The sequence below is a fragment of the Tenrec ecaudatus genome, chromosome 17, assembly GCF_050624435.1.
Source record: "Tenrec ecaudatus isolate mTenEca1 chromosome 17, mTenEca1.hap1, whole genome shotgun sequence".
Classification (NCBI taxonomy): domain Eukaryota; kingdom Metazoa; phylum Chordata; class Mammalia; order Afrosoricida; family Tenrecidae; genus Tenrec; species Tenrec ecaudatus.
In genome coordinates this window covers 51,424,195-51,451,753 of record NC_134546.1, presented here as the reverse complement: position 1 = coordinate 51,451,753, position 27,559 = coordinate 51,424,195, and the positions used below count along the sequence as shown (strand labels likewise).

The 27,559-nt window shown below is 55.8% G+C and overlaps 1 protein-coding gene across 1 annotated transcript in view; it reads right to left on the bottom strand.

The window, feature by feature from the left end:
* Nucleotides 1–27,559, bottom strand: part of RASGRF1 (Ras protein specific guanine nucleotide releasing factor 1) — a 101,748-nt gene that overhangs the window by 5,194 nt on the left and 68,995 nt on the right. Inside the window, exons 13-24 of the mRNA XM_075535770.1 lie at nt 26,889–26,971; nt 25,217–25,465; nt 21,404–21,777; nt 18,721–18,837; nt 16,900–17,070; nt 16,073–16,179; nt 15,508–15,620; nt 15,062–15,122; nt 11,903–12,006; nt 10,283–10,367; nt 6,302–6,499; nt 2,108–2,187 (exon numbers count right to left, since the gene is read on the bottom strand). Coding sequence (XP_075391885.1) covers nt 2,108–2,187; nt 6,302–6,499; nt 10,283–10,367; nt 11,903–12,006; nt 15,062–15,122; nt 15,508–15,620; nt 16,073–16,179; nt 16,900–17,070; nt 18,721–18,837; nt 21,404–21,777; nt 25,217–25,465; nt 26,889–26,971 — 1,742 coding nt within the window. The remainder of the gene's footprint in view (nt 1–2,107; nt 2,188–6,301; nt 6,500–10,282; nt 10,368–11,902; nt 12,007–15,061; nt 15,123–15,507; nt 15,621–16,072; nt 16,180–16,899; nt 17,071–18,720; nt 18,838–21,403; nt 21,778–25,216; nt 25,466–26,888; nt 26,972–27,559) is intronic.

The window sequence follows — 27,559 nt, the reverse complement described above, 5'->3', positions numbered from 1 at the left end:
AGGGATGCAGACGGGGTTGTAGGTGGACTAGTTAGTATTGGTGAGCGTGGCTGGGGGGAAGGCAGGATGGAGGATTTGGGGGTGAAGCCTTGGGTGGTAAAGGCAGTAAGGCCAATCTTAAATAGGGGCACATGCACAAAATAAAGTTTTAAATGCCAGGCAGGAAACGATGCCTGGGGCATAGCAACAGGGCTGAGAAGCCACTTGGCAAGGCCCATCTCAGGGCTCCCTGTCCAGATGGGACACTGACCATGGCTGCCAGACAACAGCCTCCATCCCTCTGTCCACTCCCCCGTGCCAGGCCAGCAGACCCCTAGGTCCAGGGCAGTGTCCGCCCGTCGCTACGTGAAGACCTTAGCGCCGTGGGAGAAAGGTGCAAACCCACGTGTCCTCCTCCCCGTCTTCCCAAGTCTCCACAGGCAAGAACCTGGTTTGCATAAAGCCCTCAGCTCCCAGAGCGCCTGGAGGTCACCTCTGCCCTGTGTTGGGAGAACCAGGGCGTCTGGGAGAGGCCCTCACACAGGCTCCAAGGTACCCTGAAAGGGGGCAGACAGTCAGAATGGGGACCACGGAGGCAGCGGTGGAGGCTGCGGCAGACGAGGAAGCATGTGAAGGAGGCAGATGGAGCAGCACCCTCTTTGCCACGCCCCCCAGGGGGCGGACGGACTGACGGACAAGTTGGTGAATGCATGAGGGGCAGCTCCCCACAAGCACAGTCCACAGGGCCTCTAGGGAGCCCGGGCGGAAGAGAGATGGCCAGACAGCACAGATGGGCGCAACATCTGTCTCAGGACACAGGGTGGAGATGGTCGGAGGCAATGGCACACAGAGCTGGCGCAGGACAGACCAAGAATAGCAAGAAGACCAGAACAGGCAGCCCGCTGGCAGAGCGGCCGGGGGGCGCGGTGCTCCTTAACCTCCGCCGGGGTGGCAGGTCTGACTGTCCCAACCCCCAGCTGTGGGAAGTAGGCGAACTCTGCAGGGCTCTCTGGCTTCCTCACCATAGTTAGGAGAGGGAAGCCCAGGGGTCTCCGGGGTCCCTCCGAGGCCTAGTGAGCAGCCAATGTGGCAGGTGGGGGACCAACCAATGGGAACATGTGTTCAGGGGCTGCAGGTAGAGGAGGTAATTCTCGAGTTCAGAAGCCCGGAACACGTGAAGAACGGGAGTGCTAAATGTATATTCCATGCTTCACGTGCGAGCGCAGCCTTTGAGTGTGCAGTGGGCTGGACTGCCCTGGGACAGCTCTCCTGGGGCCTTAGGGGAGGCAGCCTGGGTAATGCGAGGGTACCGGCCTTGGAGGCTGGCCTGGGCTCAGTCCTAGTTCGGTCACTCGGTCATATGCCCCTTGACTCTGGCACGAGACCTTCGTTTCTTGGGCTGAAGAACAGGGTGTTCTGAGAAGCTGCCCTGTAGCCCTGGCTCTCCATGATGGAGGCTATTTTGGTCCTCTGCCCAGGTGACCTCTGAAATGTCTTCAATATTTGTGTTGTTGTTCCCGACTGGAGAGGGCTGCTAGTGGCCAGGACGAAGCGTTAGCGTGGCCCAAGGACCATTCTGTAAGGGGAAGGGACCCTTCCAGCCAGAGAATGCGGTGGGGTGGCCAGGATGCTCTTTGTAAACTACCTGCAGTCACTATTGGAAAAATGGTGTTTTTTTGATTCCAAGATGCCACTGTTTAGAGAGTGCTCTCTGGATTTGCTGACTGTGCCTCAAATACACAAGGGAAGGCAGTCCCAATCAGTGAACACGTTGCCATTTTCAGAGACAACCTGATGTCAGAAATATTACGATGTAAAGGGAAAAATGTGGATTCTAGAATCAAGGAAGCAGGCATCATGCATGCGGAGCATGGTCATTCAGCTTGCTGGGATCCCAGAGTTCCCACAGCGCATGTGCCTCTTCAGGAACACCGCCCTGCCCCCACCGGGGCCCTGGAACTTCCTGGCAGATGGTGGGGGGGCCAAGCTGACCTGGGCTTTGGGGCAAGGGCATCTAGAGGTCAAGTGGCTAGACAGACAGACAGACCTCCTGCTGCAGCCTGTGCATGGCCCTGCAAGGGTGGTTCTAGGCTTTAGAAAGGTCAGTGACAAAAAGACACACACTTACTTTTTCAGAGCTTCTCTCAGATTCTTAAATCTGCCCTCTGATGACACAAGCTTTTGGAGCTTATCAATCAGAGCTTTTGTCTAGAAGGAATGAGAAGCATTTACTCACACGTGGCTCCCGCATTGGCCCACGCTCCAGCATGCTCCCCTCCACGGCGCAGGCGAGGGGGAGCCGCACCTCATTCGCTTTGCCTTGTGCAGGGCCCGGCAGGTCTTGGGTGGGGGGCTTTCTGGGGCCCGGGGCCCTGGCCTCCTTGGTCAACGTGCCTTTGCTCCTGCACACACCACTGAGCAACCCACGGGCAGGGGCCGTGGGGACCTGAGCTTTGGATTTAGCCTCTCAGAAACACGGGAGTAAGGATGGGGGGTGTCATGGCCTGGGACCCTGGGCCTGATACACAACTTGAGTTTTCACCAGCACGTTCACTCTCAGGAAACTACCCTCCAGGGAGGGGATTGGTGGTCCTCTCACACTTCCATTTCACCCTCTGGCAACATCACTGAGAGGACAAGCGGCAGGATGAGCCCCCCATCTGGTCAGCCAGGAAGAAAAGGTCTTGCTGGAGAAGGGCACGCCCACCACAAAATCTGCTAAGTGACCAGCTGGGCTGCCTGCCCATGATGGCCTGAAGCAGAGTTTCCGGTGGATGGCAACTGTCTAGAAGTCAGCTGTGTGTGGCAAGGACAATGTGCTGGCCGGTGTGGCTTTGCTCACCTCTCCCTGGGGGGCCGGGGGGGCAGGCCTCCATCCCTGACCTTCTCAATTTTCTCCTTTGTGAAACGATCAATCCACTGACTTCCTCTCCAGTTCAGCAGTCAGAATGCAGAATGTCATGGGGAGACCATGACGAAGGAGGGTGATGTACCAGGTGCCCTGAAATGCCCTTCAGTCTGAAAAGGACGCTGGCCGTAGGGGTCAAGCACACACTTCGTGTGTGTGTGTGTGTGTGTGAAATGTTTATCCTAAACATCTGCCCATAGGAAGTGTAAGTCACTCATCGTTCTGATGGAAGAAGAGATCAGCGTGGGTTCCTTCCAGGACCAGGGAGGGCCAAGGGAACCACCTGGTCCATTACCAACAAGGAGAAGGAAGATAGCCAGCTAGTTTGGACTTACCCGGCTGAAAGAGAACAAAAACGTTGTTCTGGAACTGTCAAGAGAGCCTAGAGCCAAGAAGACCTTCGAGTCCAGGGCAGACGCCGCTACGTCTGCTGGGAACACCTGCTCTCAGGTGAGAGGGAGAGGCTGGAAGCCCAGCTATCCATGTTCCTCCAGAAGGAGGTGGTGGGTCTGAGCTGTGTCCCTCTCCCCTCGTCTTTTCCACCCACGTGCGGAGAAGACTCAGCGTGGTGTGAGCTTAGATGTGAGCAGTGAGCTGCCCAGAGACTGGGGTCTCACTGGGCTCTGTCCCTCACCCTTGGTGTACACCCATGGGCAGGCCAGCACACCTCTCACCTGCTGGGCCTCAGTTTCCATATCTGGAAATATGGAGGCGAGGTCCTGAGGGCTGTGCTGTTTCAGCTGGCCTAGAACTGTGAGTGATTGAGTAGACCCGGAGGCCCTGGTGGCCAGGTGACCCTGGGTGAGGTGTTGCCATGCTTCCAGGTCATGAACATGTGGGTTTTCTGAATACACCTGGGGCCAATCTGTGGCCCTTAGCTGAGCAGACCTGGATTTCTCACCTTCTTACTTGCTCCATGTGCCCCCCCCCCCGGGTTGTCAATGGAAGCAGCTGTGGTGCTGGGGAGACTGCAGAGCTCAAGCATAAAAATGTGTGTTCCAACGTGAGTCAGTGGGCAGAGATAGGGGGTCCCGGGAAGACATCCCTGAAGCTGGGGACCACAAGGAGCCGGCCTATGGAGGCAGTGCCAGGAAGAAAGATGATCCTGTGGTTTCCCAACCCGCCCCTTCTTGTTCTCCCAAGGGACAACTTCAGGAGGACCAGAGCTGTTCTCTCCCAAATTCATGAGAAGGCAATGGCGGGGAACAAGGTTAAAAAAAGACTGCTGGCCAAAGAGGCACCTTTGTCTCCACCAAAATACAAGTGTCTCTGGGAGAGGTAATGCACAAAACCCTATTAGCCATTTGCACCCCCCGTCCCCCTCCCCCCCCCGGAGGATGGTCACCGGATCCTTTCCAAGGGAACGTTGTATGCGCAGATACAGCACAGAGCGGGGCTGGAAGATGAAAGGAATGGAGCCGCAAGTCCCACCTGGAACCCGACTGCTTAGCTCTCTGGTCACAGGTGGGGCTGGATTTAGACATCACGTTTTTCTGGTTTCAGCTGGCACGTTTCAAAGAGCGATAATACTCGGGGTGCATTTCAGGTCCGGACCATGTATTGTCATCAAGTTGATTCCGACTCATAGCGACCCTTCAGGACAGAGCAGAACTGTCTCTGTGGGGTTCAGAGGTTGTAAATCTTTATGGGAGTAGAAAGCCTCATCTTTCTCCTACAGAGTGCCTGATGGATTCAAACTGCTGACCTTGAGGGTAGCAGCCCAACGGATTATCCATTATGCCACCAGGGCACCTCTCAGGGCCTCTAGGGAATGTGACCATTTTCTCTTGGTCCTAAGTTTCTGTGGAATGCTTGTAGGGAGACGGGGAGCCATCCCTCGCTGGTGCTGACCAGGCCGTGACCATGGATCTTGGGACCAACGGAGCTCTGGAAGCCAAGTGCCACACACATGTGACACTATTAACACAGGGACTTTGAAGATCGAAGCCACAGGCCCTGACTCTCCAAAGAGAATGCAAAAATCTTCAGAGGGCCACGGTGGGTCCTCCAAATTCCAGGAAGGGAATAGTGATAGAGAATGCGGCCAAGGTATTCATCACATGGGGTGTGTGTGTGTGTGTGTGTATGTCCAGAAACCACCCTCCAGGGGGATGGGAACATGGAGTCAGACCAGAACGCTTCAGGAAAAGATGGCATCATCAGGATGGCAGAGCGCAGAGCAAGCAAGCCATCGGCCCCGAGTGGGCCTCTGGAACCCCGAAGGAGGCCTGCCTGAACCGTGGCAGGCCAAATCGGCCCAGATGAGTTTGAGGCCTGGAAGCAGCCTCACTCAACTCCTGACTTCAGTGCACAGCAGCACATGCTCTCTGTGGCCGACGTGCCAGCAGGGCTGAGCTCCTTGGCTCCCAGTCTCTGCTCTTTGCAGAAGAAGCCCACTAACAAGAGTGGCATCAGCTCATGTGCTTCCTCTGCTCCCAGATTCTCTGTGAGGACCATCCTTATGGGGGTGCAAGACCAGCGAAATCATTGCCCTGGTGTTACTGGCTGGAGTACACAAAAGACAGGCACACCAGAGAGCTATCTTGAGCCTCACTGCTTATTTAAATAGACAGGGTTAGAGGACCATCTGCCTGTTTGGTGGGGGGCGATCTTGAGCTACCATTGGCATGAGGTGGGGGGAGTTAGTGAGAACCTGGTGACCAAGAGAACAATGAGGGATACGCAGTATGCAAATCCAGACTGGCCCGGAGGAGATAGAGCCCCATGCTCACCCACCTGGAGACTCTAGAGATGACTGCTAAGTAATCAATGCCTTTGGAGTATACTCAGTCTGTTGGGGGACTTGCCTAGCCTCCTCCATCCACATGGACTGGGGTTGGGACAGGTACCATGTGGCCCCAGCCCCCCAGTGTGCTTTCCTTCCAGGAGAGCTGCTTCTCATGGCCCCAGTGCAGGGAACGCCAGAGAAGAATCCACTAGAAGGTTTTCCAGAACCATGTCTGAATGAAGAAAGATCAACGATCCAAAGCCTAACGAGGACCGACTCGTTTTCTGGTGGCCAGAAGGGCTGGTGAAATGAAGAACCATTAAAGAGATTTGCAGGGTCATCTGGCCCCTCTTTCAGTGACACTGCAGAGCCCCACGAAGGTACCACTCTTCTGTCCCCAACTCAAGGAGGAGACCATGGGATCAATAATCACTGCCCTATTCCACCCACTGCGGGTGTTCATTATGAAGTTGGGATTGAAAGTGTCCTGAATCCCAGTGCCAGGTCTTGGGGCTGATATCCACTCCCTAGTTATATGGAAGAGATTCCCCGTTTCCGTGGGGGAGTGCTGGCCCCTAGCTCTGTCCTTCATCCAGGGGATACCCAGCGGACAGCCCTCTGGCCTCCCTGTCCCAGGCCCAGCCTAGCCCCAAGCGGGCAGTGCGACCAGCCCCCTCTGCTCGCACCTGCTTGGAGACCTTGAGCCATGTCTTTTTGAGCCGAAAGATGGCACTCCTGTTCATGGATGAGGTGATCTCCAGCACGGCGTTGTAGTTGTGCAGGCAGCGGCATATGTCGGCGACAGCCACCCACTTCTCAATGGCGCTCACCCTGACATTGATGTCCTCATTGCGGATGATTTCTGAAGCGATCAAGTTACTGATCTTTAAGCCAATGCAATGACAGGAAAGAGTAAGAGAAGGTTAAGTCCTGGAAAGACAATACAGAGCATTATGTGCAGACGATAGGCCTGCCTGAACGAAAACCCCAAAGAAGGGCGTGGAAAACAACTAGATCAAATCACAGAGCGTAATATGCTCAATGCACTCATATACTCAATATGTACAAATGAAAGGTTTTCCTGTAGGAGGGGCTTTGAAAAGTCCGTGGAAAATTTCCAATATTTTTCAATTCCATTTCCCCCCAATATACTTAAACTTAATGCTATTGAGTCCATTTGGATAGGGTAGAACTGCCCTTGTAGGTTTCAGAGACTAATTCATTACGGGAGTAGAAAGCCTCATCTTTCTCCTGTGGAGCGGCTGGGAGTTTCAAACTGCTGACCTTGTAGTTAGCAGTCCACTGCATAGCCCACTGTGCCACTAGGGCTCCTGCATCAACTACAACTAATTAGAAAATACAACGAAAAGGAGATTACCTTCAAAATAACAATCAGAATTATAAACTACCTAGGAAGTTAATTCATTGAAAAGGAAAGAGGATGCTACACGAGAAAATAAAAAGTTATGGGCACATACTAAAGGTTGTTTACTATATCATGATCATAGTGGATTTTCCCCCGGAACGCAAAGATGGAGTGTTAGGGGGATTCACCATATCCACAAAGGAGATCTCAACATCATCTCAACAGATGCAGACTTTATCGATCTAAGCATATATACATTTTAGCACTCATTCACGATAAAGCTATTAGCAAACAAGGATAGAAAAGAATTTCCTTCACCTGATACAGAAACAAACATTATCCTAATTGGAGATATATTAAAAGCAATCCCTTTAACATTAGGAACAGGACTCATTCTCACCCTTTCCATTCAGCCCTGTTTGCAGAGGGTTGGGCCTGGCACCCTACTACCAATCAAGTCGATTTCGACACACAGCAAACCCTCTGGACTGAGAACAACTGCTCCTTTGGGTTTCCCGGCTGTAAATTTTCCCAGGAGCTAGCCAGCAGCCTCATCTTTCTCCCTTGGGGTGGGGATTGGGGGACTAACTACCAATGCCTAACCCATATTGCCAGCCGGGTTGTTAGGGTGGGGGCTTGGGCGGGGGGAACGAAGCACCCAAGAACACAAGTGCTCGCTCCCTCAAGGCCATCGAGTTGATTCTACTGACTGCGACCCTACAGGACAGGGTAGAACTGCCCCCTGCGGTTTTCTGAGACTGTAAATCTTTATGGAAGCAGAGAGCCTCGTCTTTCCCTTGAGAAGCACCTGGAGGTTTTGAACTGCTGACCTTATAGTCAGCAGCCTAACTGGTAACCCACTACGCTACCTGGGCTCTTAGGAGGCAAGGACAGGCACCTAAACAATGAGAGGATCCTTAAAGCCTGGCTGCTGCACTCCCTGCTTGCCTCACCCTAGACCTGGCCCTCGCACGGAAGATACCAGTCAGTGCGCTTACGAAGACAATGATGGGAAGGTGTAAGGGTGGCAGAAAGAAGACAAGTTGAACTGCTGGGAGAGACTGCAAAGCAGCCTTTCAGGCCACCGCGACCATCTCTGCATGAAGGCACACATTCTGGGGACAGGGCGGGGTGGGGGTGAGAGAATGGACTTTAAGAGAGATGCCCAAAGGCCAAGTAGTTACAAGGTGTGGCAGTTACATAATCGCCTGTCAACTTGCAAAGCAGTGGAGTCCAGCCTGTCAATCAGGTTGCAGCTCGATGACCTCATGTGCAAAGGAGAGAAATAGCTCATTCACTCCCTGCAAGACATTCCTGTTGACAAGCCACATGGAGCTGCACTGATAGAGCGCTGGAGCTGGAGGAGCCATGTGGAGACCCACACCGGCGCTGAGATGCCTCCACCACCACAGTATCCACAAGACTTGCCACCCACTCGCCTGTGATCTTTCTTCCTGCATTTGGCTTCATTGCATGGTCGCACAAGTCTGAAGAGGAATTTATGGACTCGTATGGACACATGGGGTAATATTGGACTTCGTCTGGACCGGGCTGGGATGTTTTCTTAATGTACAATTGCTCTTAGATTTAAAGCTCTCTCTTACACACATATGTCTAGGAATCTGTTTCTCTTGTCCACCCAGACTAACACACAAGGACAGCCTCAGAGGCTGACTGCACCTGTCTCCTGCTGGGCAGCCTTGGGGATGAACTTTTGCCGCAGAGCATCTTCTGTTTCTTCCTCACAAGAGGAGATGAAGAAGAGTAAACAAGATGATCCTCGGGGGCCCTTAGCACAGAGCCAGCACAGGGCAAAAGGCCAATCAAATGGGAATGCCGGATTCTTGTCTTTCAGTCACTGGAATCCTGGGTACCAGTTTGGATGGTGGAAGGGAGAGGGATAATTTTTTTTTTTTGGCCTGGTTCAAGGTGTGTGTAAGTTGTGTTCAAGTTGGTGTGTGCCGTGTGGTCAGATCTGGTGTTCACGTGGGTTTCCTGGGGGCTGGAGACACGTGGGTCTTCACTTTCATGATGAGCTCGGTACACAGGAACCACTGTTCACTGAGGGGCAGTGGGACAGGCCCCACAGGGCTCCTCTCCTGGGCTGCAGTGTCATGGTGGGTGGGTGGGGGTGCCCTCCCAGGATGCAGTGTGTTTGGCAGGGAGCGAGGGCCAGCAAGCCCTCCGTGCAGTTACTGAGTGGAATCTTGCCCCCCGAGGCGCTTTCCTCGCATTGCTGAGCAAGTTCAGGGAAGCTGACATCCCACCAAGGCTGGCATAGGGCCAGGCGTGGTCCCGTGGCTCTGGGGGTTAGGTCTGGGCAAAGCTGGGCAAGTGGCCTGCAGAGTTATAGATATGTCTCAGTCAGCAACAGGAGACTACGAGCTGCCACACACACTCTGAGAACTTGGCCACGTGTGCTTCTGCGCCCCCAGTTTCTTTATCAAAAACGGGACACCAGTCCCCACCTTTTGGGGTTGCTGTGAGGTTTCAATGAGATTACAAAGCCCGTGAGGCACAGAGCGGAGTCTGGGGGAACCATTCCTTTGTGAGGTCATTTTGCGAATGCTCCCGGCAGGCGTGACTCTTGTCTGGGAGTGGGAGATGAGGGTGGAGTGGGGGGTGGCCGCTATGCCAGAGGCCCCATGCCCTGTGTGACCTCCGATTCTCTGCTGCCCTCATGTTTTCCTGAGGGCCTCCAGGAGCCAGGGCTTAGTGTCCTAATCAGTCAACCAGGCCCTTCCAGCAACGCCCGTGGGGCTGCTTTTTGGGTTTCAGCTCAAGGTTGCTGGGGAAAGTTGGGGCGGGGGGGTCTAGAAGGAGGGGGTGGGAGCAATGGCTACTGTGTTATCCTGATCCTACTCAGGCACCCTGATGAGACCTTGGCTGAAACCCAGTCTTGGTCAGGACTCAGCTCTGTGGCCTCTGGTCTATTTAATGTTACCCCAAGCAAAAGGCAAGAAAGGGCGATGGGGGGGAGGGGGTGTCAAAACACCCCTTCCAGGGGAGTTGAAGTTCAGAGCCCCAAGTTCAGGAGCTCAGAGGTTTCTGGGTAAGAATGTACACATTAGAAGCAAGTTGTTTGTCAATGGTCTAGGCTGAAGAGCCAGCGCCTTTGTATGCTTGCCCTGATCACCTATACAGACCACTCTGCGCCTAGTAGAAGCAACCGATTTAGGAGAAGTAGCTAGACAAAGGCCACTCAGGTGGTGGACTGGGATGGACCAGGGGCCTGGCCGGGCCTGTAGCCCAAGCTCTCCTGAGAGTCTCTCGTGAGAAGGTGCTGCCGGGCCTTACTCACATCATTGAAATGCTTCGTGGTCTTCATGATGTAAGGGGTCCTTTCGTTTTTCTCCAGCTTCATCCAGCCTTGCCCGAAGAACTCCCTGTGGGAAGGAAGGGAGAAACACCAGGTCGGAGGGCTAGGCTAGGCTTGCCTTGCTGGTCACTTTGTTTCCCAGGCTGGGGGTGGTCCTTTTTGAGGGTGAACTGTCTGAAGAAGCTTGCAGAAGCAGAAGGGACCCGGGGTTCAAGTTCAGCTCTAGTCATATCCCGGAGGTGGGCCTCAGTTTCCTTCTCTGTAAATGGGAATAATGATGCCACACCGTGTTACCGGGAAGATGAATGGAGCTAAGCCTGGGAAGGCACCTTGCAAGCTGGGGTGCGGTGGGAGCCTCTTAGAGGGTGACGTGTGGTGGGTGCATCAGGTTTTGTGGGTCTTGTTTTCTGGCCCGGGATGTCACGTGAGGCTGCCTTTGTGGGGAGCTGGGAGGCAAGAAGGCCACACACAAAGAGCCTGACAGTCAAGGCGGTGACTTCATGGAAAGTCCCAGGTGGGTTCGTACTTCTCAGAAGTTCCTCCTTTGACAGTGACTGAGAGAGTGACCTGGGCCGGGTCCCTTGGGCAGGAAGAGTCCCTGGGGAGGTGATTTGCGCTTGCAAAAACATTCCACTTCTCCCTCTAGGGGGAGCATGCCCTGATGTGGCAGGCTTCCAGAGTGCTGGCTCCATAGCCTAGGTGAGGCAACACCTGTGCTGGTCAGGACACGGGAGCACGCAGGTGAGGCCGCCTTTCTGGAAGGTGGGGATAGAAAGCCCTACAAGGGTGCGTGGGCTCACGTCTGCTGGTCCCACTTCTGGAAAGGAAACTGCCAGAAGTTCAGGGAAATGTTTAGTTATGAGAATGCCTGCCCCAGCTTTAAGTATGAACGTGAGAAACTGAAACCAGCTCACGGCCTAGTGCAGCGATAGGGAAGAGGGTGCACTGGTTTGAAAAGGGGTTCGCAGTTCTGTTCCATGAGAAGGCAGGATCAGCGGAGCAGTGTGATTACAGTGAGGAATACTGGGGTGGGGGCGATTGACAACAGGCAAGGGTTTGTGACACCGGCTTTGGACTCACTCACTCACTCTACTCACTGACTCCCTCACTTCTGGGAAGTTGACTGACTCACAGAGACCCCACAGAACAAAGCAGAACTGCCCTGCCGGTTTCTGAGGCTGTAACCCTTCATGAGGGCTGAAAGCTTCATCTGTATCCTCAGCGTGGCTCGAGGTTTCCAGTGCTCACCCGAGCGAAGCAGCTTCCCAAGAGGCCCACTCCACTTCAGGCGGTGGGGTGTGTGCTGCCGCCGCCTGTGGGTGCACATTCACTCACTCACAGGATTATGTGCATCCTCAAGCACACACTCTGTTCTCAACAGATATTCTAGAATCGGAGCTCGGAGTTTGAGGTGCTTCTGGATACGTGTGTGTGAGATAGAGAGAGAGTGAGTTGTGAGGAGCGGACCTCGGACAAGGGGGGCGGAGGCTTCCCTCACCCCTGCAGTCCTAAGCACTGTAGTTGGCACTCTAGCAGTTGACAGCACCTGCTTCAGGGATGAGCCAGGAGAGGGTGCTGGGAGCCGGGCGTGCACCGACTTACTCGTAGGGGATCTTCTTGAAGACAAGGTGGTCCAGCAAGGTCAGCTGCTCTGCGATCTCCAGGGCTGAGTGGTTTTCAAAAGGCTCGGCCTTCATGCCTTCAGCCTGAGCGGAACAAGGGCTTGCGTCAGGTCTGGGAGGGGCCGCTGTTGGGCTCTGGTCATTTCTCCGTGGGACGCTTTGACTGGTTGGGGAGTGGACAACAGTGACTAGGGAGGCTTTTCTGAGGGACTAGGATGGAGGGATGAAGGAAAGTGGATCGAAGAATCAGAAGCCCCTGTGTGTGTGTGTGATGTGTGCATGTGGTGCGTTTGTTTCTCTGTGTATGTGCGTGTATGTTTGTGCATGTGTGTGTGTGTATGTGTGATTGGTGTGTATGTGCATGTGATGTGTTTGTTTCTGTGTGTATATCTGTGTATGTGTGTGTGCTCTGTGTTTCTATGTTTGTGCGTGTGCATGTGATATGTGTGTATGGTGCGTTTGTGTCTCACTGTGCATGTGTGTTTGGTGTTTGTTTCTGTACCCGCTGTATGTATGTGGGTGTCTGTGAGTGTGATGTATGTGCTGTGTATATGTTTTTGTATGCTTGTGCATGTGTGTGTCTATGCATGTGATGCGTGCGTGTCTGTGAGTGTGCTGTGTGTTTTTGTATGCTTGTGCATGTGTGGTCTGTGCGTGTGATGTGTGTACATTTTGTGCATGTCTGTGCGTGTGCTGTGTGTGACTGACTTGCCAAGCCCCTCCCCTGGACAGGCTGAGGTTTCCTGACTCCCAGCTGTGATTTCCTGTTCCTGTTAGGTTCTCTCTGGGTCCATGATTCAACCATGAATCCTCCCTTTAGCACCCCGCAGCAGGTGTGGACTCCAGGTGTGTTTATTCCCACAGTGCACCAGTCCTGTGCCTGAAGTCACTCTGGTCTTCCTGTGGTGACCATGTGTCTGAAACCTGCCAGGCTCAGCCAGGGTTATCACTTTTCAGGGACTCTGCCTCAGAGAAGCCCAGCGCTGCCCACAGCAGGGCCCACCAGAGGTGGTCTTGGGGGACAAAGTCCTCAGGGGTGGCCTGTTGGATGGGGGGAGTGGGGGCTGGAGGGGGGGTGGAGAAAACAGGGGAAGGTTGTGTCCCCCTGAGGTCGAATCAGGCACAAGGACCCCTCTCCTGTCTCCAGGGCCCACTGGCCATACTAGAGGGTGATCAGTGCACTGGACACCATGGCCGGGACTGCTTCTGCCTTTGTGGTGTCTCTGTCCCCATGATTCCACTGGCCCAGAAGCCTCAGCGGTCTGGCGGTGTGCCCGCCCAAGAGCCCTTCCCCACCTGCTACAAAGGAAGTAGGGTCCAGATGGCATCAAGAGAACATCCAGACTGAGCATCCCCCTCCCTCCCACTCTTGCATTTTCTCAGCAAACGGTCAGTGTCTAGCTTTGTGCCAGACGGGGAACAAGACCCCAGAGAGTCGCTGGCTTCAGGCAGCTCCCGATGAAGGAGACTCCAGTCATGTGAGTGGAGAGGGAGACAGAGTGCAGTTCAGCTTCTCCACATGTGTTACCGTAATGTCCTTACAGCGAACAGCGGGTACAGAGAGGCCAGGTGCAGCGGGAAGCGTGCGTGGGGGTGCAACGCCTGTCAAGAATGACCCAAATCAGGGGTTTGGGTGTAGGGGACACTTGCTTCAGGGAATGATGAGTTCTGTGGTAGTTATATAATTGTCAATTTGAGAGGATTATGAGTAAAGGGGTGGAGTCTAGTCTGTCAATAGGATCATGGTTAATGAGGCTTCTGTGTGGGCATGGCCTTCTCCTGAGAATTCTGGGAAATCTGGTACTTCCTCCTTGGAGGTGGGAGACTCTCTGCTCACACCCTGGGAGACACAGCAGCTGACAAGATACATGGGCCCACCCTGATGCAGAGACCCCTGCCAGCGCTGAGATGTTTCCAATGACACTGGATCCAAAGACTTTCTACCCACTGGCCTGTGATCTTCTACATTCGGCGTCATTGCATGTGTTGTGTGAGTCTGAAGAGGACTTTATAGATTGGTATCGGACATATGGGCTAATATCGGACTTATGGAGTTGATCTGGACTGGGCTGAGATGTTTTCTCAATATTCAATTGCTCTTGTATATAAATATTTCTTATACACATATGTGTATCTGTGGATTTGTTTCTCTAGTGTACCCAGACTAATACAGTTCTGAGGTGCCAAGGGGACATGGGGCGGGAGCAGCAGGGCCATCTGCACCCCGGGGATGGAACACCTGTGTGCGCGCCCACTTGCGGGAGCCCCTGGCCTCTGAAGCAGGTGAAGGCAGGCTAGCAGGTGGGCTGTTGGGGCTATGGTTCCTACGCATCGAGCTGCGGTGTCCACTGGCACCAACACCGCCTGCTCCCGCGCCACCCTCACAGTCATGGAGGGACTCCCTCCCGAGCTCCTTTGATGCTCTGCTTGGCTGACCACCATGACCATCAGGTAGCTCAGCCATATTCCTTCCTGTGTCCTGAGCTGGTGACTTGGTGCTGCACTCAGAGAGCCGGCAAGGCCCGTCCTGGTCTGGGGAGAGGCTGCGGGCAGAGGTCAAGGAGGATCTGGAGAGGTTGGGGTGAGGAGGATGGGGCCCCTCTTTGCAAAGCCTGCACCCTGGGGAAGGTGGAGCTGGTGCTTCTGCCCCCTTTTTCATGTGGTCTAGGAAGGAGGGCTATCTGGAAGTTGAGTCAGGGACCCAGCCCTTACTCTACCTCCCGAGGCCCGTCTGCTCTCTGGAGAGGCCGCTGGGGCACCTCACATAGCTCTAGCACCACAGGCCCTCTGTGGACTCTGGGGCCCATCAGGGACTGGCAGCTACGGAAGGAACAGAGGTCCTGTGCTCTGGAGGATCAAGGACCAGTCAGGAGCCACTGAGCAAGACACCAGAGCCCCGTGGCAGGTATGGCATATGCCACTGAGGGGAGGCGCCAAGGGACAGCTCCTTGGGAGGTCCTTCCACAAGTTAGAAGCACTCGCCACACAGAAGTCCCCACAGAAGCATCTTCAGGGGAGGGGGGGCTCTTCTACCCTTAACATTGCCTTCTGGGGCAGGGCACCCAGCACTCCGGGGAGGGAGTGGGGATCCACCCAGGAGGACAGGTGTGGTTTTTCCGAGAGGGTGGGCCGGACTTACCATCTGTGCGACCTCCTCCAGGGTGATCTGGTTGTCGCCCGGGTCCTCCTGCGTCAGAGTCCTGGGAACAAGGACGCTGATGAGCCTGCCCTTGGACCTCACCTCTCCAGCAGCCCCCTGCCCCAGTCAGAGGAGGGCTTTGAAAGTCGCCCCCACACCGTGAAGCTCCTGGGAGACCCTTTGCCCTTTTCTTCTCTGTTGGCTTCTTGATGGGCCACCCATGAGCACTCAGCTCACCAACCCTCCAGGCCGGGTGAGTGGGTGAGGCCCCCTTCTAGGGCTACCTCACCCTGGGCCTCCTGCCTTTTCAGACCTGGTCTCACCCAGTGGGTTGGCTATGTGTCTGTCCCTGCTAGATCTGGGCAGGGAGCCCTTGAGGATCAGGCTCTGCCTGGCCACCCCAACCCTGTCCTGGCCCAGGGGCTAGGGCTAGAGGCCTGGCCTACCTGGTGATGTTGGCTGCTGCCTTCCGCTCCTGGGTTAGGAGTTCGGGGTCATGCATGACCTCCTCCAGAAAGCTGATCACCTTGCATTTGAGCTCGTCATTGGTCTCAAAGTCCTGTGGGAAGACATGCTGGGTGGTTTGGGCTACTCAAGCCGCCTGCCCAAGACAGGGGAGGGGGTTATGGTTTCTATCTGCCCATGCAGCGGGCCTGCCCCGCTTTCCCTTCTGCTGGGTGTATGGCGGGACATAAGGAGTCCTTGGGTGAAACACACGAGGACAGGAACAAGACCAGGCCAAGGCAGCTGCAGCCCTCGGGCAGGACCCTGGGAGGCACACTGGGACCCTGGGCCCTGCTGCACACAGAGGTAGGGAGACAGCTGCCTCGTCCTTCCCAGGGGATCTGCTCTGGTCCTCCTCCCCCACTCCCCCCAAGGAGATCGGGGTGGCACCCTCACGCCTCCTCCCTCCTGCCACCCTGAGATGACCCCCTGGGTCATTCTGCTCTCAGAGGGCACCTGCTTTTGGGTCCTCAGCGTCCCTATCTAGGGTGGCAGGGGCCCACCCACCTGTGAGTGCTTGGAAACCCAGTGGCGGAGCACGTTCAGGACGCGGTTGGTGGCTGCTCTGCGGATCACAAACTCCTTGTCGCCGTTCCGCTGGTCTGGGGGGAAGCCTGGCAGCGCGCGTGGCAGAGGGGAGAGGGGGCACGCTGATGAGAAACAGAGCCTGGCTCATGTCTGCATCTGGACCCCAGCGGGGGTGGGGTGGGGGTTTGGACTGGGGCTGTTCTTCATGGGGAGAGTGGTGGGCAGGGGCATCAAATATCTCACAACACCCCGGGGGGTGGGGGGCGGGGAGGGCGGCTGAGCAGCCCGGCTTCTAGGTGGACACACACAGTTTGCGTCCTCCCTGGGTGATGGGGTGACAGAGGCTCCCCAGGGCAATGGGCTGGGAAGCTTGTGTAGAAGTTTACTAAGTAGAAAGGGGGGTCATGGGCAGGAAGGCGGCTCCAGGCAGCAGCAGTGGCCAAGGATGGGGCAGGGCAGTAAGCTCAGGGTGGCTGAAGACTAGGGCGGGCTTGTGTGGAGTGAGGGGACAAATAATGCTCCTCTGATGGAGCTGAGGGTGGGAGGCCAGAGCAAGGGGGTGGGGCAGGCAGGTTATGTGCTGGTGCAAGGGAAGGATTGTGGAAGAGCCAAACCTTGCGGCCCCGCCTCGCCGACGGTTGGCTTCTGGGTGCGAGAACATTAGTTTCATAAGCAGGCGTGTTACATCCACGCAGGGGTGCAAATTCTTGGGGCCTGTGCCTCCCAAGGAGGTCCATCCCCAGCCCAGAGTGCGGCTGCCTGGGGGAGGGCCCTGTCAGGCCGACCACCGCCCCAACCATACGAACCTGCGTTTGCTAAGGACATCCTGCGGTACGTCTCCTTGGTGGGGGTGCCCTCATTGGCTCCTGCGGTTGCTATGGCAAAGGCGGAAGTGGCCGACAGGGCACTGCGGGTACTGTCCAGCTCCCGGCAGGAAGTCATGACCACTCCATTATTATAGGAAAAGAGCGGGAACTCTGCGAAGAGGATGGAGGCCGGCCTCAGCCTTCCCTGGACCCGGCATGGTACGAGGAAGAGGGCAGTGGCACTCCGGGAAAACTCTAATCCCTGCCCCCTCACTAGCTGCCTGTGGGTCCTCAGGTCGCTACTTCACCTCTCTGAGCCTCGGTGATCGCTTCTGGACCGTGGGGCTGTCAACACCTGGACGACAGAGACGGCAGGACACTGCCTCAGGTGAACAGCCACAGAACACCCAGGGAGTATGGCTGCTGTTGGTACAGCACCCCTGCTGATGGTCCTGCTCGCCGACCGAGGACCGTCCGAGGCCGGCTCACTAGGCTCCGGGAAGCAACGGTGCTCAGGACAAAGTGGGCGCCCCGACGCCTTGAAGAATAAATGGCTTGTTCTTTGCTTCTCTACTAATTCATTTTTAAAAGAATCCCATGTTTAATAGTTTGCCGTTGATTATTATTTGTAATGATTTGTTTGTAAAACCTAAATGTTATTTCTGAAATTTGGATCCCCATGGGATCGGCTTCTCTGTGGTTGCAGTTTGTCTGAAGCTTGGTGATCTGGTTACCTGTGGGGTTTCTGCTGGGGGAGTTTGGGGCTCAGGAGGAGAGCTTCTGAGCAGGCAGTTGTAGGGCTGGGGAGCTGCCCTGGAGGTGAGGCCCTGTGAGGATGCTCTCCACCTTGGGTGTCTCCCAGCACCTGTGTGGTGAGGTGCCTATGGGAACTGGACACCCAGAGATTCTCAGGATCTTGGTGTGAAGCACTGGGTGGGTGAACCGGTTACAGTGTCTCCTCTGGGGTCTTTGTCCTCATTTGAAAATGGGACCAGGTAGCCACTTCATAAGGTTGTAAGGGGCCCGGCATGAGTTAGAGGTGAAACCAGAGATTAGGAATCTGGATGTTCTGTGAATAAGATACTGGGGGGCAGTGGCAGTCACCTAATCTGGTGTCAATTTAAGGAGTAAGAGTGTAGGGGTGGAGTCTAGGCTGTCAATCTGGAGATAGTCAATGAAACTTCTGTGTGGGTGTGGCCTTCTGAGAATTCTGGGAAATCTGGTACTTCCTCCTTGGAGGCGGAAGACACTTCTCTCTCTCTGTCACTCTCTGGGAGACACTGCAGAAGACAAGCCACATAGGTGCAACCAGACCTCTGAAGCTGGAGAAGCCAGAGAGACCCCTGCCAGCACTGAGATGCTTACAACGCCACTGGACCCAAAGGCTTTCTACTCACTGGATTGTAATCGTCCTGCATTTGGCTTCATTGCATGTGTTTCGTGAGTCTGAAGAGGACTTTATAGATTGGTATCAGACATATGGGCTAATATTGGACTTATGGACTTGATCTGGACTGGGCTGGGAAGTTTTCTCAATCGCTCTTGTATACAAATCTCTTTCTTATACACATAGGTGTGTCCATGGATTTGGTTCTCTAGTCTCCCCAGATTGACGCAGGGGCTCTCCTTGTGTGAAGATGGGGGCTGACTAGGGTGAGTTGACAAGTAGGGTCTGCCTAGCCAATTTGGGGTACCCAGTCTCCCTTCTAGGCTCTGGAGTTTCAGAATTCTTGTCCTTAGGAGTCCCTCAGGAAGCCCAAGGGATGACCCCGTCATCTGCGCCTCCCCTTCCCGCCCCCGAGAAGCCGGGGTGAGCTGTACCTGACGAGTTTTTGCTCTTGATGGATTTGGGGGTCGGTGGAGATCTCGTTGGTGAGGCCTCGTCGTCGCTCTGGTTTGGATCAACATCCGACTCTTCCCTCATGGAGACTTCTGAGCCTGGGGGTGGGGGTGGGGACAGGGGGAAGGATTTCACCTGCCTCCACTACTCACTGATGTGTCTGTCACCAACACAAACCAGAACAAATTTGTGGAACAACATGCATAGCTTTCTTTGCTACACCCACCCTCTCCCATGCTAATAAAGTCACTGAGAGAGCCTTTTCTCAACAAAGCCAGCCCTGCACAACCTGTGGCCCCTCCATTGGCTCTGACTCATTGGGAACCCCCCTGCAGAACAGAGTAGAACTGCCTCCCCAATCTTTTTAAAGAATCAGACAGCCATGTGTCTTGCCCACAGAGCGCCTGGTGGGTTCGAAACAGTGACCTTTGGGTGAGCGGCAGAGTCCTTAACCACTGAGCCACCAGGGTGCCTTCTTTGCTCTGTCGGCATTCCTCAAGCCTTCATGCACATACCTGGGCATCGGTTAGGAGGCAGACTGCCATTCAGAGGGCTGGGTGGGACCTGGGGGGGGGGGCTGCATTTCTGACAAGCTTCTAGCTGATGCCCAAGCAGCAGGGCCACAGACCACCCTGGGAGTAGCAGAGCCCCCTTCCCCTCCTTTTGGTGAAACAGCACTGTTAGTTCGCCCAGGACTGCACTGCTTCCCCTCGGCTCCCCTGTGTCCATCGTCATCCTCAAGGCCATCCTAGTTTGGGGAATGAATTATCAATGAAACTAAAGGCCCTTCAGGAAGACGAGAAAGAGCCCTGGGACATAGTGGTACGCACTGGGCTGCTAACTGCGAAGTCAGCAGCTTGAAATCACCAGCTGCTCCGCAGGTGAAAGACAGGGGGTGGGGTGGGGCTCCCAGTCCCACAAGCAGCTATAGTCTCGGAAACCCACAGGGGTAATTGTGTCCTATAGGGCTGCTATGGGTCGGAGTCAATTCCATAGCAGTGGCTTTGGGTTTTGAGTCGGTGAAATAGAAAGGAGGCATGGTGACCTGGTGGGCTGCTGACTGCAAGGTTCAGCAGTTCGAAACCACCAGCCATCCTGAGGGAGAAAGATGAGGCTTCCCACTCTAGTAAAGAGTTACAGTCTCAGAAAGCCAGGGAGAAGTATATTCTGTCCTATAGGGTCGCTGTGAGTCGGAATCAATGTGCTGGCAGTGAGTATGGCTTGAGTCAGTGAAATGGATCGACACAATCGCCCAATAGCAGACTCAACTACACTGGAGACCACACTGGGCTGTGGCACGTAAGGTTGCCTTGAGCTGCAGCCATCTCCACAGCAGCCACTACCACCACCACCACCACCACCACCACCACCACCACCACCTGGGCGACTCATGGTCTACACCCTGGAGACAGAGCTGATGGATTACACTGAAAGTCCAGCTAAGATCCTGGCCTCAAACACTTAGCCTCTCTGGGACTCAGTTTTGTAGGGATGACTATCAAATAAGGGACATTAACCTTGACTCTTTAAAGAGCCCCAAAAGTCACAGGTCTTCTCTTAAAAAAGAAAGTTCCTGTGGTCTCTCTCTCTCTCTCTGACAGGCCCCTGTGAAGGCCAGGGCCGGATTTCTCAGGACAGCCCTGCATCACATTTGATAATCAGAATGGGGGTCACCCTAGGTTTATATCACATGGGTTCTGCCCGCCCTCCCGCTCGGCCCCCACCCCCCACTGGGATCCCACATTCAGCATCTGCAGTGTGGCATGCGGGACTCTCAGGCAGCCTGTTCCCTTGGTTACCGGCTTAGCTGCGTGTGTCATCCCGGTGCTGTATGAGCCACAGTAAATGTCACTCGGTGATGGAGCCTCCTGGGGGCTCTGCCCACCCCCTGTGCCCTCTGCTGCGACTGCCCTCTGCCTCCTCTCCTCTCACCCCTGCGGAGAGGAATCTGAGCAGCCTCAAAGGCTTTTCAAAGGTCTTTGCCTCAAAGCCTGGGCCTTCAGGCCAGTGCGCGCATGTGTGTGTGTGTGTGTGTGTGTGTGTGTGTGTGTGCTTGTGGTGGCTGTGGCTGTGGGTGTGCTAACCGAGAGAGGTGTCTTGATCTATAAAGAACCAGACCTACCTCCCAAACAAGGCCTTTCAGGAAAGGGCAGGAGAGGCTGCGCTCCATCGCCATCTCTGCTACTGCCAGCCTTGGGTGCCCCCGACTGCTGAGTCTCGGCTGGCCCCCAACAGATGGCACTTCTCCTTGATCCCCACTCCTGTACCACCTGTTCCCTTTGTCTAGAATGTTCTCCTGCCCCTCTGAGAAGTTCCTCGGACTCTCCTGGTGGTACCCCCATGTCACCCTCTGTGTCCTGCAAGCACAGCCGGGAGCGAGGTTGTCTGGTCTGGCTGTGACCCCCAGAGGGCAGGAATGAGGTCTGACTCTGTTTTCTGGGGACCTGAACCGGTGCCCAGGAGAGGTCCACTCCATGGTGGGGTTACCTTCATCGAAGGGTGCCAAGGCCCTGCCTGCCAACCCCCATAGCCTAGGCTCCCAGAGGCCGCCCTGACCCCCCTCTGCACTGCGTCTGTGATGTGGCTGGGAGCCCAGAGCCCTCGGACCTTGCCCCACGGGCGCTGCAAGGAATCTGGCGGCCTGGCAGCCACACAGACACTCACTCTGCTTGCTGAGAGCGGAGGGGTCCTCGGCCTTCTCGGTGGGCGTATCGCCCTCGTCCGTAATCTTGTTGGCGAAGCTGCTGGACACGTAGAGCTTGCTGGTGTCCAGGGTGGCCTTGCTAAAGGGCGACATGGCCGAGTACATGCCGGTGTAGCCGTTGGAGTTGCAGCTGAGCGCGGCCAGGTCCAGGGCCTTGCCGCCGGTGATGATGGGGATGTTCAGGGAGAGCTTCCGCCGGCGGCTCGGGGATGACGTCTTGGTGATGGACAGGGGTGGCGGTGAGGAGAACTTGCGGGTGGCACGTGGGGACTTGGGGGGTTCACCGTATAGTAGCTTGTTGTTCTGGCCACTGGCAAACAACAGTTCTAGAGACCTGGAGGGCAGGGGATGACGTGAGTGGTCAGCGGGGACCTGCTGACACCCAGGATGGGGTGACCCACCTCTGGAGGGGCTCGGACTGCACCCGTGGTGGCCTCCTGGTCACCACTCCTGATGTCTGTGTTGACTCTCTGAGCAGGCCAGAGGGCTCATTGATTCAGTGTCCTGGAACACAGCATCCTGATTTTGGGGTGTGTGTGTAGGGGGGAAAACATGGACTCTCGTGGCATATCTTGTGCCCCCTCCTCTGCCTCCCAGCCAGTCAGCAGCAGCATCAGGCCACCATCTGCCATGGCTTGCCATCATCTCACACTGGGGCCTGACCTCATCCTCACCGACCTCCCCAGGGGTGGTTTACGGATGAGGAAACTGAGGCTCCGAGGTGGGAGGTGACTTGTGTATGCCCACATGTCCACTCTTAGCCGAGTGTCCGGTCCACTGAGGTGTACAGTGGGGAAGGTGGGCTGAGAATGGGGTCTTCCACCAATCCTGGCACGCTCCTGCTGGCCCTCGTCACACCAGGGCCACAGTCTCGGGCCAGGCTGGAGACGGCAGAAGACACGAGCTCGGTTGCTAAGGCAACAGCCGATGCTTTGCTCTCCTGGGACAGGCCTTCCTGCTTTCCCTCCTCACGAAGGCCCCAGGAAACCACACCTACTGCCATCAAGCTGAGCGAGCCCACGGGACAGGGCAGAGCTGCCCCTGTGAGTTTCTGAGATGGTCACTGTTCACCAGAGTAGAAAGCGGCCTTTCTCCCTTGGAGAGGCTGGCGGTTTAGGACTTTAGACCTCGTGATTAGCAGCCCAATGCGTGACCACTGCGCCACCAGGGCTGCCCGATGGTCCACATGGGAGGTATTTACTCCACTGCCTGTGGGGTGCAGCGGTTAAGCACTCAGTGGCTGCCTCCAAGCCTGGAAGCCCTCGGCAGGAGAAGGATGGAGCAGGCTGTGCCCCCCAAAATAAGAGGACAAGATTTTCACATTGGTAAAGCGGGACACCAGCAGGACACCATTGATAAAACTCATATCCTGGCGAAATAGCCAGATGGCAGCTGAAAACCGTATACCCTAGCTTGTGCATTCTTTCCAAAAATTGGGACTTTTTAAAAACGCTGCAGGATGCGGGAAAATTTGTTTAAAATTGGGACAGTCCCGCCCAAAGCGATACATCTGGTCACCTTACCAAAGATGAGAGTCTTGGAGACTCTGTCGGTTGTTCCATTCTGCCTACAGGGTCTGTTGCTAGGAGCTGGAATCAAATGGAGGACAAGGAGTGTGTTTTGTCCTGTTCTCAGATAGGCCACCAGGGCTCAGAGAGGCGAAGGGCACTGGCCCAGGGGACAGGCTGAAAGCTGGATGCTGCACCTGTCTCTTCCAATGGCTGGTCCCTCACTGCCTGCAGGGAGAGGGAGGCTCTGCTGGGCCACCTTTGAATACCCTTGTCTGCCTGTCAGCGGCAAGCCCATCTTGCCCTCTCCAGGCTTGGGGATTGGGGCCGTGGAGGCTTCCAGAAGCACAGGGCAGAAAGGCCAGGCCAGGCCTGAGGTGGTTGGGCAGGGAGCACCAGTGGGGTCTGAGGAGGGCATTCTGGGAAGGTGGGAGATGGTGTGGGCAGGGGAGGGGTGGTCAGAGCACCTCATGCCCAGTCCCAGGTGTCCCTCTGGGCCATCTGCTTGCCCCAAGAGCTGTGCCGCAGTCAGGCCTAGGGCTGAGATGGTGGCCCCAGCCTGCCAGGAAGGAGCATTCAGAGGGAGGCTCTTGGGCTCTGAGGGTTGGGTGCCGTCTGTGGGGGGGCAAACGGTTAACACTCATGGCTTTGAGTCCATGCAGAGGTGCTTGGGAAGCAAGGTCTACTTCAGCCAAAAGCAGCCCCCGAGAACCCGTGGGGACCCTGTTCTGCTCTGGCACCCCCGGGGCGGCAGGACTCACAGAGGCTCAAGGGCAACGGCAAGTGAGTTGGGTGTCCTGGCAGTTACAGGCAAGGGATGCAGTCCAAGGGGTCCACCCAAGGACTGGCTCACAGCTGGGGGGCCTCCCTGCCTCCCTCTGTTACATGAGGCGGGAAAGGCACTTCCTGGTGCACCTCAAACTCGCTGCAGGCAGGGGCTTGGTTTGATATGCCCCACCCCCCAGGGCATCAGAGGGCAAGATGGGTGACGGGGTGGGGGTGGGGTGGGGGAGGGAAGAGCGTTCTTTGTGGAGTCAAGATTCAGGGTGCCCAGTGGTTGCAGTGGGAAGATCTGAGGCTGGGCCCTGCGGTGTCTCAGCCTTATCTAGGTTCGGCACTGACCAGCGCTGCACCTCCCCCCAGGGGTCTTACATCATAGGGACAGTTGCTTCACAGTGACCCCGCTGGGGCTGCAGTGGGCCAGGGCTGGGGGTGGACAGCTGAATGCTGGGTGGAGCAGGGAAGCGTGGAGGATGAGGGGGCTCCAGTGTGTGCTCAGTGACATCAGGTCCTGAGTTCAGGGCCCCTCCCTGCCATAAACTTGCCTGGCACCCTAGGGCACATCTCTCTGCCCTTTTGGGTCCCAGCTGGCTCTCTGGCAGTGGGGTGAGCAGTGATGGTAGGATAGGGAATGAGGCCAGGAGGACAGGCCTCCCTTTGTTGTACGACTCTCAAGGGCTACCCCCTTCCTTGGCAGGGTGGAGGGAAGCAGAGCAAGGGGAAGGCTCTCACTTTCTTGAATGGGAAAGGTGGTGATTAAGGATCGAGTGGTGTCCCTCGTGCTCCCTAAATATGTGACAGACTCCTGGGGCTGCCATCCTGTTTGGAAGTAAGATAGTCAGTCTTTATTGTAGGAGTGAAGCCATGCTAGTGCAGGGTGGGTCCCACACCTAATTACTTCTGAGGCCTAAGCGGCAACAGAGACACAGAGACAAGGGAGCCCAGGCTGGGCTGGGGAGGATGCTCTGTGAAGACACTCCAAGGAACAGGGGGACACTGGGAGACTGGGATCTTCTCCCACAGGGGAGCCAGACTTGAGAAAAGAAATGTCTGTTCGTTAATACCACCCTCTTGGACGATTTGTGTTATAACAGCCTGAGACAGTGGGGAAACAGAGTGCTCTGCAGAGGTGAGGTCCTGGGCCTCCGTGAGGGGGCCCAGGGGAAGACAGAACAAAGTGTGCTCCCCCAAGCCCAGGGGCAAGGTGGGGCAGCGGTGGTGGGGAATGGAGAGAGAGAGAGAGAACTAGCAAGTGAACTAGTGAACACCGGGTATATCAGCCTGCCCTAGCCCCTCTGCAGAGAGCTGGCTTGGTTCCTTAGCATGTGTATGGGGTCCACATCACCCCAGAGTATGCCCAGCTTCTTCTCCAGGGCCCCCTTCCCCAGACCACCCCCTGATGCTGACAGCTCCCGGGCCTGTCAGCTCTGTGGCTATGGGACGAGGCGGCCACCTGGGAGCTCCAGTGGGGGGAGGCCGGCCCACCTGGCAGGGATGGCACTGATGGGTTTCTTGTAGATGGTGATGAGTTTGTCCAGGACCACCACGGCCGTGGTGAAGACGCGGTAGGAGTGCAGGAAGGTGTTGAGGAAGTCGATGCTCAGGAAGCGCAGGTCCGTCAGCCTCTCCAGCAGCCGCTCCACGCTGGCGTAGCGGATCTGCAGCACTTTGCAGGAGTTCATGGTTTTGCTGAAGCGAATGTCAACATCATCGCAGTATAGGGAGGCGTCCGACCTAGGGAGGAAGCAAGGGGGGCGGGGGTCTGATGTTGTCTGAGGCCCCACAGACTCCCCGATGGCCAACAGCCAAGAGGGTTTGCTGAAGGCCTAGTGATCTTCCCAAGGGAGCCAGGAAATCTTAGGAGGGCCTTGGCAAAAGGGCTGCGACTTCTTCCCAGCATTGTCCTGAAAACCCTAACACTACAAACCCCTAGGAATACTGGGGAGAGGGTTGTGTACCAGGAAATGGATTCCAACTCACAGTGACTCTCAGACAGAGTAGAACTGCCAGGCTGAGCGCCTTACAGGAAGCAGCTTGCTGATCTGTTCTCCTGGCAGGAGGCTGGTGGATTTGAACCATGGGCCTTTCGGTCAGCAGCCCAGTGCTTAACCACTGTGCCAAGAGAGCTCTTGGATAAAAGATACCACGGGGCTTCTTTTCAAAGGTACTGTGGAGCTCACAAGCCACCAGGGACATCTGTTCACACGAATGCCCAGAGCAGCACTATTCCCAACAGCCCCGAAGCGGAAAGCATCCGCCATCGGATGAATGGACATATCAATGCTCTGGATGGTGGAATATTACTTGGTGATGAAAAAGCATGGTGTCCTGACACATACCATGACACGGTGAATCTTGGAAGCAGGGTGGCAGAGGCCAGTCTCAAAGGACACACAGAGTTTGATGTCATTGATGCGTACGGCCTATTGCAATGCTCAGAATGGGAGAGCCAATTGAGACGGAATGTTGATGGGTGGTGTTAGAAGACGGGTGTGGGGGGTAGTGACTGAGTGCTCACAGATACGGGGGTTCTTTTGGGGGTGATGCAGATGCTCTGGTGCTAGATAGTGCGGCGGGGTCTGCGACTCCCCCTAGCATGCACTTAAAGCAGCAGAGAGGCTGGGGGGACAGGTGGGCATCTGGCTCTGATGGAGGCTGGGCCAGTGGGTGTCCAGGGTTGGGGCAGGAGGAGGGAGAGGTGAGGGGGACAGGTTCCTAGAGGATATTCATGCCTGTGGGGGAACAGGGAAAGAGGCTGGCTTACAGTGGTCTCAGCAAGGGGTGGAGGTGGGTGGGCTGTGCTCAGCAGGGTGCCTCATCCTTCACCTTTGGGTTGGCTTGAATCTCCCAACCAAGTGCAGTGACCCCGGAGCCTGCATTTTTTACCTATTCTGTGAGTTTGGAGGGTTCTTTGAATTCAGTTTATAGTTCCCACAAGGAAAACAAATATTAAAACAAAAACAAAAGACTAGGTTTTCAGCAGCCGATGCAGGCGCTCACACAAACAAAAGTAAAACTCAGCCAGAGTCATCGTGCACCCAGCAGTAGCAACTCGAGGCAAAGAAACAAGCCCCCGGAGATGAAGCAGCCTCGCGCTGAGCCTGCTGTTGGCCAACCCCGTGCCGGGCTGTCGGTGTGTGCCTGCACCGGGACTCACTTGATCATCTGTGGCACGGTGACCTTGGAGTTCTCCTCAAAGGCGTTCATCATAAGCCCGTTACACCGGATGTTGTCGACACACTGCAAAGAGACAGAGCCGTTGGCGTCAGGGCTCGGCTCTCTGCTGCAGGAGGCCTGCCCAGGGAACCCCAGCCCGCCGACGCGCGCCCTCAAGCCCAGTCAAGTGTGTGGTGCGGGGCCAACCAGAGCTTGGGCAGGAAGTCAAGTTCTGGCTGGGTGGTAGTGGCGGTGGGGGCCCTACTTGACCTTCTTGGGCCCTAGATTTCCTTTCCCCACCTGCAAACTGGGCATAAGGTTGCTTGCCTCCTGCCTCCTGGGGGTATTTGGGACATGGCTGTGTCCACCACGGGCCACTCTGTTGCTGGTCTTGGAGGTCCAGTGTGAGGGTGGGGTCGCACCTCTCCTCTGGGAGGCAGCCCAGCGGGCTACCCCCCTCCACCACTCCCACAGGCACCTGCTGCCCTGCCACTCTCGGTCCTCTGCCCACTGGGATTCTGATGCCCCTTCTGATGCCACACATCAAAACCCATGTGTGGGCTGCTCCAGCTGCTGCAGGAGGGCCCAGCTACTTGTACATTCACCCTTCAAAGGAACTTACCACACGAGTTTCTCCTGGCTGTGTGTGTGTGTGTACATGGCTTCCCTCGC